Here is a 15,377-nt window from a genome sequence, read left to right as displayed (position 1 = left end):
AAAATGTGCTACGCCATCCCTACCCATTAGTTGGGAAACAGTAATCTATTCCTATCAATCATGCTATATCCTTTCCTAGGGTCAGATGTATTAAATTCCTACCCTATTTATGCCAACAGTTCTTCTAATTTAATTATATATAAACACTTAGTAAATTTTACATAAACATATAAGATATGAGTTCAGAAAAACTAATGTTTCTTTGAAGTTGAATATCTGAATAATGTAGAATAATTCAATAAAAATAAAACACTAAAACAGCCATTATTTAGGTGTGAGGCAAAAGACTTGGAGGCAAATCACAAAAATCTGGAAGTATTTTGCACTCAGGAAGTTCACAAGTATCTTAAAGATCTTCTAACAATTTAAAGCAACTCAAACTGAAAACCAAGTAGACCATGCATCACGGGTACAATTGTATGTGCAAAAAACAACATGGAAACCACTTATCAGGTTTCCATCAGAAATCAGCTAATGGCTGCACATTTATGTGTTTGAGTTTAAAATAAAATATTTAAGATATGAATGTAACTCTTTTTTTACATTTCTCCACTTTAACTGATTAGTTGCTGGTCATAATCACAGATAAGAGAGCTTATACTGTAAACACAAAATTCTGTGCAAAATATTCAAGAGATTTTGGCCTCCCAGCTCTGTTACTGAGACATAACTACTGGGTGATAACACCAATCACAAAAAGCATAAGGAATCCAAAAAGAGATTCCAGCCAAATAAAGAAAATGAAACAATTTGTGAAACTGCAAAGCATATGTCTCTTACTCAGTAAAATTATATCCACACCCAATTCCTGCAGAGCATGTACTTTTTAGCAGTTAACAGCACTAATAAAATTAAAGCAGAGCCTTCATGGGATAAACGGGGTTATTCTAGACAGAAAGAGTCATTTTTCCCTGGCAGAGCCCAAAAGTCAAGAAACAAAGCAGAATCAAAAGCAATATATAAAAACTCCTTTAGGAGATACTGCAAAAGATTTCTCTTACTCTCACTGCAAAAAATGGCAGTGATTCTGAGACATAAACCAAACTAAATTCAAAGGTTTAGCTTAATTTTGAATTCAGACTTTTTGTAGCTTATCCAGATTGACCCACAGCTCAGGATTAAAGTTTTATTTAGTGTTAGGAAAAATAAACAACATAAATGAAAAGTAAAATAGTGTAATGAGGGAAATTAACACAGGAAATCTCATTTAATAAAGCATTCTAGGTTGACAAAAATTTAAATTATAGGAAAATTTTTAAGGATTTTATTAATACTCAAGTTGAAATTATTTGAGCACAAACTCATTCTAAACTAACAGCCAGAGTGTGTCCCACCCTAACTTCACAGTATTAGAATTTAGTTGAATTAATACAAAATTTCCACTGTCAATTATAGTACATAAGTGAAATAGAATGGAAACATGCAAAAAAAAAAAAAAAGGCATAGAACATGTGTAGGGTAGGAAAATAATTTTCCCTCTACCCTTTTAAGTTCTTAGTTGAGACCCCTATAGCAAAAGACAAATTAACAAGAGAAAAACAAACAAGTTTATTAATGTGTAACCGCATTTAACATGGAAGATACCCAGGGGAAAATGAGTAACTCAAAGAAGTGGCTTAGAATTCGGGCTTAATTACCATCTTAATAGGGAAAAGGGAAGGGCATGTAAGCTTCTCAAGGGAGAGTAAATGATTTTTAGGAAAGATGGAGTAGGCCCTGAAAAGAACGGATGGGAGGCATGACACTTTGTAACAAAGTCTGTCTGGATGTGGTGTCACTTCTAGTCTCCTTTCCTGTGATAACAGTCAATCTCCCCCAGTTGATGAAACTCCAGGGATGGAATTAATAACAACTAAGTTCCTATCTGCCTAAAGACAAAGAAGAGGAGTTTAGAGAAAGCTACTTTTAGCATTTGCTCTTTTTCAAGTGCCTACAGTTTGAAGTAATCAACATACTAAAACAACGTATTTTGGAGTGACACATCCTGAGCTCCTATAGTCATATACTGGGGTGCCATGTTCCGCTACCCTTCACATGCAAGTATGTGAGGGAACAGTGGGCTGATGTTCTGGGTCCTGCTCTCTGGTCTGTCCAAAATTTGTACCATGGTGCTGTGGAAGTGACTCACCTTAATTTTGGGGTCCCTGTCTGTGAACTCAGAGATTCAGCTATGTACACCCCACAGGTGCTATCCATGCTATGATTCTACTGCCCTACAACTACATATATGCCCAACACTGAACCGGGCTTTTATAGGCAATGTATGATGGGAGGCAAACACAAGATCTACCACAGTGAGCAGATGTGGACACCACTCACTGATGTAGCTAATAATTATTCTGGTCATGAACAAAGTAAAAATGGAAAGATATGTAGTGCACAAAGCAACGTCAAGAACTATTAAACTTTCACAATTCTTCATAACAAAATGCATAATGCCACAAAAAAAAAACTTTTAAAAAAGGTTTGCCTTTTAATAGGTTTTCCACCTAATTTTATAATTAACAAAAATTTATTTTTAAAAAACAGGAAGGAAATATATTAAAAGGAACGGATTCACTGTGGTTATTTAAAGACCACTTTACTGGCATCTTTATCTTCTCTCATAGAACTTAAATTAATTCTTTTTTAAGTGAAAAAATGATAAAGAAGTGATTAAGAACATACACTTGAAACTAGATGGCCTGAGTCCAAGTCCCACTTCCCAGCTATATAGCCTTGGGTGAGTTTCAGTTTCCTCATCTGTAAAATGAGATAATACAGGTGGATAATATGGTCTTGACACCGCATGTAGTTGTTGACCATTAATAGGGGATAATATATATAAAGCACTAAGCGCAGTGTCTCTGCTGCACAGAAGAACCCATAAAAAGCATTAGCTAATATTTTGTGTTAACTTCATATCTAACTAAAAATAGAAGTTCAGTAATATCCCAAATGAAAACCATATAAACATCAAGACCCTAGAAAATCCTGCATAAGAATATAAACATTAAATATTTAGAACACTAAACAATTCTAAGAATATATATATGACATATATATGTCACAGCATAGATATAGGATAGATATATAGGACAGTAGCTTCATTTACCTCTTCTCCCAGACCTCAATCCTTCCTCAGTCTATTCTACACATAGCCACTAGATTCAACTTCTTAAAGCAATGTTGGGTTTAGGTCACTCCCAGCAAGAACCTTTAAAGACTCCTCACGGGATGCCTGGGTGGCTCAGTAGCTGGGTGTCAGCCTTCAGCCCAGGGTGTGATCCTGGGGTCCTGGGATCAAGTCTTACATCGGGCTCCCTGCATGGAGTCTGCTTCTCTCTCTGTCCATGTCTCTGCCTCTCAGTGTCTCTCATGAATAAAGAAAGAAAATCTTTTAAAAAATAAAAATAAAGACTCCTCACAGTACAGGATAAACTCACGCCAGAATGATGCTCTATCCTTAGCCCAGGCTAGAATAAGCTTCTAGCACACTGTACTTCACAGTACTTGGAACAGTCGGTAATTACATCCTTGGGTGATTATTTAGTTAATACCTTTCTCACTCACTAGAATGAAAGCATAAGAGGCAAAGCCTGTGTTTTACCCACCACTGCTACCATAGGGCATGGCTTGCTGCAGGTGCTCAGTAAATATGTGATGGATAAATGAACCTCATCACCCATAATTCTCATACACTCTAATATGAATGACTCATCACAGGTCATAAAATAGTCTCATGTGAATTTTCTCACCTATGCCTCTGACTGAGGCTTTGGGGAAGGTAGGACAGATGAGAAAACCAAGGCCCAGGAGTTCAGGGTCACCCAAGGTCACATTCTTAGTAAGTGGCAAAAAACCAAAGTGCATTAACTCCTAGTCTAGAGTTCTTTCCAGATGCCCATGTTAAATCCAATACAATCCACTCAAGCCCTGGCCTTGCCGTATACTTTCTAGTCGTTGCAATTTTTACTCTCCCCTTCTACCCACCTAGAACTGCCTCCTACCTCTTTTCCCACTTTTCATCCATTAAGCAAATATTTATTAAAGACTTTGATTGAGAGGCAAACCCTCCTTCCTTCAGGGCCTACCACTGTGTCACATATGCACCATTTTTACTGTATAGACATCCACGAATTCACTAAACAAAAAGTTTTTCATTATACAAACATTTATTTGTTCTTCCAATACAATAGTGAGAACCTGCTAAGTGCTACATTATGTAAGGTTCTGTAGAGAACTATACAGGATCACACAATAACTGATTAGGATACCATTGTCCTCGTGCTCTGAAGAACTACTGAAGTTTCCGGAAGAGAATAACAACATAAATCAACTTGCTTAAAAAGCAATACAACTGCTGCCATTCACACAGGCTGAGATGTCCCAGGTACTTTAACAGAGAAGTAAAGCAAACATTAATACCCATTAAATAATATAAAGTACAGCAATTAAAAAGGAAATATAGATTAAATTTACTACTATCATAAAAAAAAAAAAACCCTAGGTTAATACAATGACATCATCAAGCAAAGTATCCCCAGGTCTACTCCACCAAAATGGTTTTTATCCAGCAGGTCGGTTAAAGAGTTAACAGCCCTTCTTAAACTTGTCAGCTCAAAAGTACACACGATTAAAATGGAAACAACAGATTCAAGGATCCTATTTCTCTGAATTACTAGCATAGAACCACAACTCTAAATACAACAGCAATAAACCTGCAATAATCCTTGTGAAATATAGTATCAATTAAATGTTGGTGCAAGAAATGTAATGCAGAATTACTGCCGTATTAACACTCACTGAAGATAAATCACCGAAGACTTTAAACAAGTGAAAATCAATTCTATGAATATTTAACACAGCTGGCTTTATTTACAATTCCCCATAGCAGACATATACGGGCATGAAGAAGAGCGACAAAGGGTTAATAATGCTAGATTACATGTGGATTCAGAAGAAATGACAACTGCATCCCCAGGACTCTTCCTTATCTTGAAATGACAATATTTTACAGCCTTGGGGGGAAGCATACAAAGCAGTATTCAATAACATGCTAACTCATTACCAGATTTAATAGAAACAATACCCAACTAATCCTCCTCTTTCTTTTCTACTTAAATTTCAATGCTGAATTAAAGAGGCCAATCTCAGATGAGACAAGACGGTGGCTGCAAAAACAAAGTAACACTCAGAATGGACAGAAATCTAAGAAATGATTTGTCTCCAGGGGCAAAGGTTTGAGTCCATGAAGAACCTCCATCAGGATAAGGCTGCATGTCTGTCTCCCAGCTATCTCCTACAAGGACACACTGCTTGCAAACACTGTGGTCCCATGAGGCTCAAATAAGCCTAAGAAAATCTACTGGCTGGTGGGGTTGTGTTTGCTTGCTTGCTTGCTTGCTTGCTTGCCTGCTTGTCTTTAAAAGTAGCATTAAATTTGCCCAGATGTATTCTTCCAACATAAGTGGGTCTCCCCTCTCCCCCTTAAAGGTCTCCCAATCACCCTGCCTTTCCCACACCTCGATCATCTAGGAGGGAGTGATTTATAAATCCTGCAGGGAAGCCAGGACCAGCCTCAAGGAGCCTCATTAAGAAAAGCTCCCCTTTTATTAAATCTAAAGCTCTTCTCGTTGTGCAGTTTAATTCTACTTCCCTTTTTTCTCCCCCTACGTAAACCTGGCAGAAAGTAATACACTCTTGAAAGCAAAAGTCCCTTTCATCTCACAGAAATAATCACATTTGGTCAGATGAATTCTGTGAGTCAATAGAACAGGCGCAATTTTAATAGGTGCTCTCTGTCAAAGCAGGAAGAACATCAATGATCCAATTTCATTCTATCATTTATGTCAAAAATATTTTTTTCAGACCTATTACAGCCTTGTAAAAACTAAGTTTAATAGCTCCTTTGATTCTGGAATTATACATGTCTCCCTGAAAGTTTAAGCTCACACCTTTACCCATGTCCAATTCCAGGCATAGGCAGTCTTTTCCAAATGGTTTCCGAGCACCTAGGGGAGCAAGGGAAGGTTATAACTCAAGGCACTTGTGTTTCACTCCCCATCTTGGGTTGCCCTTTTGGGTCTTCTGCTCTCTTACCTTGGCAGACTGGGAAAATGAGAGATGAAACTCAAGTCTGTTAATTATACTTCGCTCATAACTCTTGATTTTAAGATAGGGGAAGGAGGAAATTGAAATGCAGCTACAATTGTTTTTGGATGTAAATTATCCTGAGAGCTAATTATGTATAATTCCTTCATTTTCTTTATTCACCTAAGTGAAGCCCAGATACATTTCCTTTTAGGTCAAATATTTCTTCCCTTAGAACTTCATGACTAATCCTCTATAACCCTAACACTCCCTTACTCACCCCTCAAGAACTCAAGTGTTACTATACCATACTATTAGGAGGAAAGAAGATAAAACTTGTCTGAGAGGGGCTAACATTACATACTTGGGCATGAAGTTCTTAATGAGCATAAAGTTAAATCACCCTGCAAAAGAAGAGGGGCAGTCAGAGAAGTATCTGACCTCCATTCCAAGCCAGTCAAAGAAAGGTTTCCCAAAGGCTTTTCCATCTCTAGGATCTCAGTTACTCTGCATCTCGGAGGTGAACAGGAGTCCTCAGCAAGCTCGTCAAAGAGCTAGTCATAAAATCGACAGCTGTCTGTATTTATAGCCTCTACTTTCTCTCTCCTCCCATTGAGTTCACTCCGACCAGGCTTTCATCCCTATCATTCTATCAAAACTGCTCTTGCCAAGGTCACAAATGACCCCCATACTGCCCAAGTCAACAGTCAATCCCATCCTCATCCTACTGGATAATTACATGCTCTTGAAACACATTCATTACATGCTTTCTGAGGCCTTCCCCTCATCTTGGGTTCTCTTCCTATCTCACTGACTCCCCCTTTTCAGGTCTTCTTTGCTGGTCCCTTCTCATCTTTGAACTCCAGATTCCAAAATCTCTCATATATCCAACTGCCTACTCAATATCTCTACATGATGTCTAATAGTCATCACAGACTTAAGCCCTAAATCAAATTAATAGTTACCCCCAAATTCCTCCCAAAGCCTTCCCCATCTCAGTAAACCTCTATTCTTCTAGTTGCTCCCTGCCTCTGCTCACACTCTCTCCCTCTAACTCCACATCAAGTCTAATAGGAAATCAGCTCTACTTTGTACCAAGAACCTGACCACTTACTACTGCCATCTCTCACTCCCTAGCCCAACTACCATCATCTCTTGCCTAGATTACTGTAATGGCTGCTTTTGGATCAAGGTGAACTGGCCTTTTCTGAACTTCCAAGCTTTTAACAGCTATCTCCATATTTGACAGAATTCCCTGAGTTAATTGCTTTCATTGTTAGTAGCTTCAGTGACCCCAACATGAACATGGACCAAACAAGGATAGGCAAGCCATATTGTATGACAGCTTCCCTATTTCACCAACCTAAGTCTTTTTGTCAGAGGGCTCTATTCACGGTAAGCACCAGGGTCTCCTAGTTTTCTTGAGGGCAGTTACATTGTCTTTTGAAAGTGCATGCTTCATTTGAACAATTCATTGAGCAGTAGATGGACTTTAAATGATTTTCAATAAAATTTTGATCCAAAGCTCAGGATACACACAGTGGTAAAATTGAGTAGCATATGATATCATCAAACTCTAAATTCTGTGTAATTTGCTGCAACCCAGATTGTATGTGTTTTATGTGTGTTTAAATAAATATATTAAATACACATGTGTATACATACACACATATATAACAGATCCAAGACTGACTGACTTGATTTGAAATGGTTGAATCTGCAGTGTGAAATGTGGTTCAGCCACAATTAGGAACTGAAATTTAGTACAAGAGAGAAAAGGACTTGATGTAACAAAATCTTTTAGCTACAAATCCCGGTATAGAGCACTTGGGGGATGGGAGGGGGCGGGTTGGTGAGACAATCAGATCGGTAAATTGATTAAATGCTCCTAACCCTGTAATTTTGTGCATAGAGCACCCTGTGCTGTGGAAATAACTGTTCTTAGATTTTCATTGTAACTGGACTGTTCAGGTTGCCCAGAGGGAAAGAACATTCCTAATTCTAATAAAATAAACTTTTATTTTGTTATTCCAAAAAAAAAAAAAAATGCTCTGACATTTCCATCATTCTCGTCTCCACAAAACAGACTGATCCTTTTTAAACATAAATCTGTTCAAAACTCTCTGATGGCTTCCCACCAGTTTGGATTGAATTGTGTCCTCCAAGAATTTATATATTTAAGTCCTAACCCTCAGTACCTCAGAATGTTACTGTATTTGGAGACAGGGTCATTGCTGATGTAATTAGTCAAGAAGAAGTCATTAGACTAGGGTAGGCTGTGATCTAATATGACTAGTACCCTCATAAAACAGGGAAATTTGGAAACTGAGATGCACTTAGGGAGACCATGTGAAGATGAGTCTGAGATCTACAAGCCACGGAATGTCAAATATTGCTAGCAAACCACCAAAAGTTAGATGAGAGGGAAAAAGGGATTCTCTCTCACAGGCACAAGAACCAACTCTACCAATACCTGGACCATGAACTTCTAACATCCAGAACTGTGAAATAATACATTTCTATTATTTAAGCCACCAAGTCTATGGTGCTCTATTAGGGCAGCCCTACAAATTAATACACCACTTCACAGAGAATAAAAGGGGAACTCCCTGTAACAGTCCGAAGGCCTCACATGACTGTACCCTGGCTCACACACTGGCCTCCTTGTTGCTCTCCTGCTGTAGCAAGCACACTCCTCTGTGGGGCCTTTGCTCTGGCTCTTCCCTGGACAGCTCTGCCCCAACGCCCTGGATTCCTATAGATCTCCATTCAAATAACCCATAAAGGCCTCCTCCTCCCATTCTATCCACCTCATCTAGATTTCTTTTTTCCATCATGTGTCACCACCAGATACTTAAATATTTATTGCAGTAGACCGAGAGAAGCACTGCTAAGACTCAGCAGTCACCTGCAAGCAGACGGCCTCCTCGGCCTCCCTTTTCAGGGTCAGTCTTAGCTGCAGAGAGTTGCCTCACCTGCCCTAGGTGATACCCTTCTCGGGCATGCCATACCTATACAACACACCCAGTTTATAAAGGAGTGAGGTTATGGCTCAGTGCAAGGCAATCCAGAGTTCTCTGGCAGGCTGGTTGAGGCTTTGTCAAACCTGCAGCTTCATTTACCTTCTCCCTGTGCCCAATCCTGCTTCCTCCCCTTCCTGTTCACAGTACTGACCCCAAATAAAGCCTCTTGTTTCCCAAACTACATCCCTGCATCTGCTTCTGGGGTACCTCACTAAGCTCGCTACACTTACCTGCCTTGCCTGGCTGGAATGTAATCTTATTGAGGGCAGGGGCTTTCTTTCAATATGTTCTCAAAGCCTAGGACAGTGCCTGGTTCAAAACAAGAAATGACTGAATGGAAAGAAGGGAAAGAGGCAGAGAGGAAGAGGCACTGACTATGTGGAAAGGAGACCAAACCCTGGATAAAACAAAAGCCTTATAAAATGGTCATTACTTGTCATAAAGTAAAAGGAACACACACTATTACAATGAAACTCTGCATGAGATGTCTAAAGTGCACTTTGCGGCTTGACTTTACAGGAATGTTAAAAAAAATGTGTACAAAGTTCCTAAGATTCACTTATTATCTTGATACTCCTGATTCTTCTCCTCCTAGGATTTATATTTCACCACCTCAAGTCGTACCACCAAGAGAGTTTCAGGACAATAACCTTTAATGTAGGGGAGATACTGTATCATTACTGTTAATAGTAATTTGTGACATCTTATATGTTAATTAACTCCCACTAAAAAACTCTGCCCTGCATTTTACCAAAATAGTTTATTATAGCTTTTCTCTTTATTGACTGGGTCTTTTTTTTTTTTTTTAATTCAAATGATTTTTTTTTTTTTTTATGATAGTCACACAGAGAGAGAGAGAGAGAGAGAGAGAGAGGCAGAGACATAGGCAGAGGGAGAAGCAGGCTCCATGCACAGGGAGCGCGACGTGGGATTCGAACCCAGGTCTCCAGGATCACACCCTGGGCCAAAGGCAGGCGCTAAACCGCTGCGCCACCCAGGGATCCCTATTGACTGGGTCTTATTTCAAGCCTTACTCAAAACATTACTTTTTCAGAGAACTGTCTTTCACTATATTGCAAGACCAATTGCATTCAGCTCTGGCAAATTATTTAAAATATGCTTCCCCTGCTCCGTAGTTGGCTACTCATTCAGATTCAAATTAGGCTGATTCCTACCTGTCACAAACCTCATGCCAACTAGGAATATGCAAGGTCTGCCTATAAAGCAATAAAGCCAGAGGGTAGAGGTGTTTGTGTTTGGTCTATAGGACCACTTTCATCTTTTTATATATAATTGCATGATGAGATTTTAAGGGAAAAATGTAAACCCATGTTTAACACCAAACTCAACAAAACCACCCCCACACTGGAGCTACTATTACTTTACTGGTCTGAACCACTCTAAGACAGATGGATTCAGAACACTGTGTGTTTACAGCGCAGGAATGTCATACATAGATGGACCTGAAATATTTTATAACCATAAATATGAATAACAAGAGTCTTCCCAGTCAGACCTATCTAATTTCATCAACCCTCTGAAATTACATCTTTCACTAAAGCAGCCCTGGGGCACAAACGCAATAAGATAACATTAATTAAAATACATAAAATCATCCAGGAGTAGCAAGGAGTATACTACACTTTTTAAAAGGGTAGAAACTAAACTAAAAATAGTAATCACTGTTTTGCAAGCTTAAAAAGCTGGGTCTCACAAAGTGCCTGAAGCCACAATCCTACCAGACTTTCTCCAACGTAGGATAATAATTAGGATGTTATTCATTCGTCTGGTATGCACCCTAATTTTGCAGGGCCGGGTATGCACGCTCACTTTGCAACTGCGAGCTTCAGTTCTCTGCTACCTGCTTGTCATTAAGCAGAATCCAAGAAGTTCCAAAGCACAATGTGCCATCCCCTACCACTATGCCAACTACTGTACCACCCAAAAAATGAGATTCTATGCAACCCTAAAGAAACACTATTACCACTGCTGAAATCCAGCTCTCCACTTTGTTTGGAAACAAATTACTGCTGACCATAAACAAAGAGCATACTATTATTAAAATAACCACAACTGCCTTGGTGCTCACGTGATCCCACTAGGTCTTTACAGCAACACTATTAGGTGGTATTACTCCAATGATTCAGATGAGAAAACTGAGACTCAAAGTAATCGAGAAGCTTACTTAAAGGCTATACCACTAGGAAGCCATAAAGCCAGCACCATAATCCTGACCTGGCGGGACTCCAAATCCCATACACCTGATACACTGCATGTTCCTTCCGAAACTATCACAACCATAAACAAGTATTTTAGGTGCATGGAAACAAAGAACCTAATTTTATCACTAAAAGTCATGACTTCTGCACATCAGTATGACAGCGCTATTCTGTATCATGCCGTTTCATTTATTTCAAGTATTAACATCCAAATCACCACAGCACAGAAAGTCAGGTCAGAGTTGAGCTTCAGGAAAGCTCACCAGATTTTACCTGATTTGGTTTCCTGATGATGTGAAGACATGATGATACAAAACAGGAGCTCAGGTAGGAGGACAATAGTCCTTTGCCTTCCATGTTATTAAAAAGTAAGACCTACGTAACTGGTGGAATTTCAGGTGATTTTTTAAAATTTCTTTTTTGTACTCTTTTATTGTTATGGGTCTTTTTTTTTTAAGGACTTTATTTATTTATTCATGAGAGAGAGACAGAGGCATAGGCAGAAGGAGAAGCAGGCTCCCCACGGGGAACCTGATGCAGGACTTGATCCCAGGACCCTGGAACCATGACCTGAGCCAAAGGCAGATGCTCAACCACTGAGCCACCCAGGTGCCCCTATTATTGTGTTTTCTACTATTTACCATTTTTGCCAGATTATTACCATTTCTACTATTTACCATTTTTATCACATGAGAAAAGAAAATAAACATATTTTGTTTGAGAAACATAAATCATAACAACACACATTGGTGCCAATGGTCAAAGATTTTATATAAAATGTGTTTCTTAAGTTCATATCTTGTCTATAGAAGCCCCACACAGAAAAGATGAAACTGAATTTAAGGATTTCGGAACTATGGCCAAGTACGGGAAGGAGCAGGATGCCCAGAGCGTGGCTGCGTTCACGGTGTTAAAGCGGGCGATGGAACTGGACTCGGATTCCCGGTACCAGCAGGCCCTGGTGTGTTACCAGGAGGGGACTGACCTGCTCATGCAGGTCCTGAGAGGTACCAAAGATGATACAAAGAAACGTGATCTCCGAAAACAAATTTCTGGCTACATGGATAAAGCAGAAATAGTAAAGAAATACTTGGACCAAGAAAAAGAAGATGGAAAATATCATAAGCAGATTAAAATAGAAGAGAATGCAACTGGTTTCAGTTATGAGTCACTTTTTCAACAATACCTTAATGAAACAGTTACAGAAGTTTGGATACAAGATCCTTACATCAGACAGATTCATCAGCTATATAACTTTCTTCGATTTTGTGAGATGCTTATTAAGAAACCATGTAAAGTAAAAACTATTCATCTTCTCACATCTCTGGATGAAGGTAGTGGGAAACAGCAGCAAAGTAGTGGCCTGCAAGAAATAAAAGAGTCACTCCAAGATCATGGAGTGCTGTTGGAATTAGAATATTCTTCTTCAGTACATGACCGAGAAATTAGGTTTAACAATGGATGGATGATTAAGATTGGAAGGGGACTTGATTATTTTAAGAAACCACAGAGTCGATTTTCCCTTGGATATTGTGATTTTGACTTAAGACCATGTCATGAAACCACAGTGGACATTTTTCATAATAAGCACACAAAAAAAATATGACGGGTAGTCACCTAATTTGTATTATATATTTCTATTTTAAGTTAATATTGATTTTGTTGTTGTTTTTACTTTGGACAGATCATTCCTATAATTATGAATTTAACAATAACTTTTTATATTTCTAAAAAAAAAAAAAAAAAAGAAACTGAATTTAATGACCCTGTGCTAAAAAAGTCAGAAAGCTTGACTATATGTACCAAACCATCAAGTACTATCCATGTTACCCTGAGCAAGTTATTCAGCTCCTCAGAGGTCCCCATTCCTCACTTACAAAAAGAGGATACTATAATTAATACCAATTTAAAATGGTCGTTTTAAGAACTAAATGAGAAATGCATGCATTTATGTACAAACATATACATTCATAAAGTGTCAGGAGCCATCAAGATTTAAACAATCTAACCTGAAAGATCCTTAAACAGATAGTACTCTTATGCATTTCTGTGACATGAATTTATCCATGCCTATTTTAGGCATGGATAAATTCTTTTATTTATTTATTTTATTTATTTACTCATGAGAGATACAGAGAGAGAGAGAGAGAGAGAGGCAGAGACACAGGCAGAGGGAGAAGCAGGCTCAAAGCAGGGAGCCCGATGTGGGACTTGATCCCGGGTCTCCAGGATCACGCCCTGGCCTGAAGACGGTGCTAAACCGCTGAGCCACCCGGACTGCCCTATTTTAGCTTCTTTTAAAGCCAAATCTTATTGCAGAGGCAAAGGGCAAAAGTCTTCCTCTTTCTCTCCTTTCTCTGTGTATGTGTGTTTCCCAAATGACATCCCCAGTAGGTTGAAAATTCATTAGTCTTTAACTCTTTCCAGTGTATATTTATGCAAAGGAATTCAGACTTTACATTATAGCTGGTTTTAAATTAGAGTCCCATTCAATTCACATTAAAGGACCTGTGAATTATAATGAGTGCTTTTACTTATGTATCTTTATATTCTAGGGGAACATTCGGAAATTGACTTGTAGAAAAGAAAATCTAGAGACAGAAAAACCAATTAGCAGCTTTACCATCTTCAAGGTAGAAAAAAAAATGAAAACACTTGAGAACTGAAAAGATAAATCACAGTCCAGGGACATTTGGGAAGACTGGCCATTCCTGTTGATGCATACTTGGATGAGGCAAAAGAAAAGAATCTCAAAGACATAGGAAGTTTCTAGCTTTGGTATCTGTAGGGATGGTGGTCCCTAAAAAGTGGTGGCATCATAACATAGCTGGTGAGGAGATCAACCTGAACAACCACTTTGAAAGACTTCATTAAGGCTAAACAACATATGTATGCCTCACAACCCAGCAATCTCACACCTCAAATATACCTAACAGAAATGCATGGTAAATGTCCACCAAAAGGCATATACAAAAATGTTCACAATGCCATTATTCTCAATAGGCGAAAACTGGGAAACAAGTGTCTGTCAACAGTAATGTGGATTAGCTAAAGTATATTCTTATAATGGAATACCACTACACACAATAGACAAAAATGAACTAATGTTACAACAACACAGATGGTTGAGCAAAAGAAAGGCAACATGAGAGGTCACATATTGTATGACTCCATTCACATGAAGATCAAAGCAGGGGAAATTCATCTAGTGACAGAGGTACTATGTGGAATAGCAGGAAGAAAGCTGTAGGAGTGATGGAGATGTTCTCTATCTTGATTGGGGTAATGGCTACACAGGTGCATACATAATGGAAAAACTCAATCCTACACATCCTGGGGGGGGGGGGTGTTCATTAAAAAGTTTACCTAATTCCCTAGTATTATCATCCTTGAAGAAATAAAAATGCTCCACAGCTTCACATACTGCTTAGTTTGATTTCACTGCAGTACATTTGCTTTCTAAAGCTTACTTACCATATCAAAAGAATTTGCTACCTAGGCTATTTCTTAAAGTTCTGTGATCATCTCATCAGAAGTGAGAAAAGAAGAGCATCTACGAGTCATGAAAAAAAAGAGATAAAGTCCTCCTCCATATAATCAGGGTTGGCTACTGAGTGTGTGTGTTTTGGTGTCCAATGTTTTGTTGTACAGATTATGCATCAGAGATAACCTATATGCTAGTCTTATATACCTGGCCATAAAATATGGTTTGATTCCTGGAATACCCTAAACTTTACCTTCTAAGTAAGATAAAGCAGTTGAAGCAATAAAAAGCCTCTTTTCTAAGAAGATCTGAAAAGAAAAAGGCCAATGAAAGCTAATTCCCTATTGTGATTAAGGAGCTTTTGGAGAAATGGACCAGTAAGGAGCTGGTAGTCTCTTTCTGATAGACAAGAGCAGCAAAAGGCTGAGGGAAGGGCAACTCAGGCCAGCTAGGAGACAGCTATAGCTGGCCCACCATTCCCCATATAGATGATGCCTTGAGACCAACTGGATAGATTTAACTCTCTTTACGGAGGAGCTAAGCAGGGACCCAGTGAATAATGTCATGTCCTAGAGGCCA

The 15,377-nt window shown here is 38.7% G+C and overlaps 2 protein-coding genes across 7 annotated transcripts in view; one reads left to right on the top strand and one right to left on the bottom strand.

The window, feature by feature from the left end:
• Positions 1-15,377, bottom strand: part of APBB2 (amyloid beta precursor protein binding family B member 2) — a 369,758-nt gene that overhangs the window by 331,219 nt on the left and 23,162 nt on the right. The window lies entirely within an intron of this gene.
• LOC121489267 (MIT domain-containing protein 1-like) lies at positions 12,098-13,023 on the top strand. The gene has a single exon (XM_041752065.1). The coding sequence runs from the start codon at positions 12,171-12,173 to the stop codon at positions 12,918-12,920; it is 750 nt and encodes a 249-aa protein (XP_041607999.1). The 5' UTR covers positions 12,098-12,170; the 3' UTR covers positions 12,921-13,023.

This window comes from Vulpes lagopus, chromosome 4 (assembly GCF_018345385.1).
Source record: "Vulpes lagopus strain Blue_001 chromosome 4, ASM1834538v1, whole genome shotgun sequence".
Lineage (NCBI taxonomy): Eukaryota > Metazoa > Chordata > Mammalia > Carnivora > Canidae > Vulpes > Vulpes lagopus.
This window is presented reverse-complemented; position numbering and strand designations above follow the sequence as displayed.

Bases quoted from the DNA above. Each gene is read 5' to 3' on its own strand.
- LOC121489267 (XM_041752065.1), top strand. From the start codon at position 12,171: ATGGCCAAGTACGGGAAGGAGCAGGATGCCCAGAGCGTGGCTGCGTTC.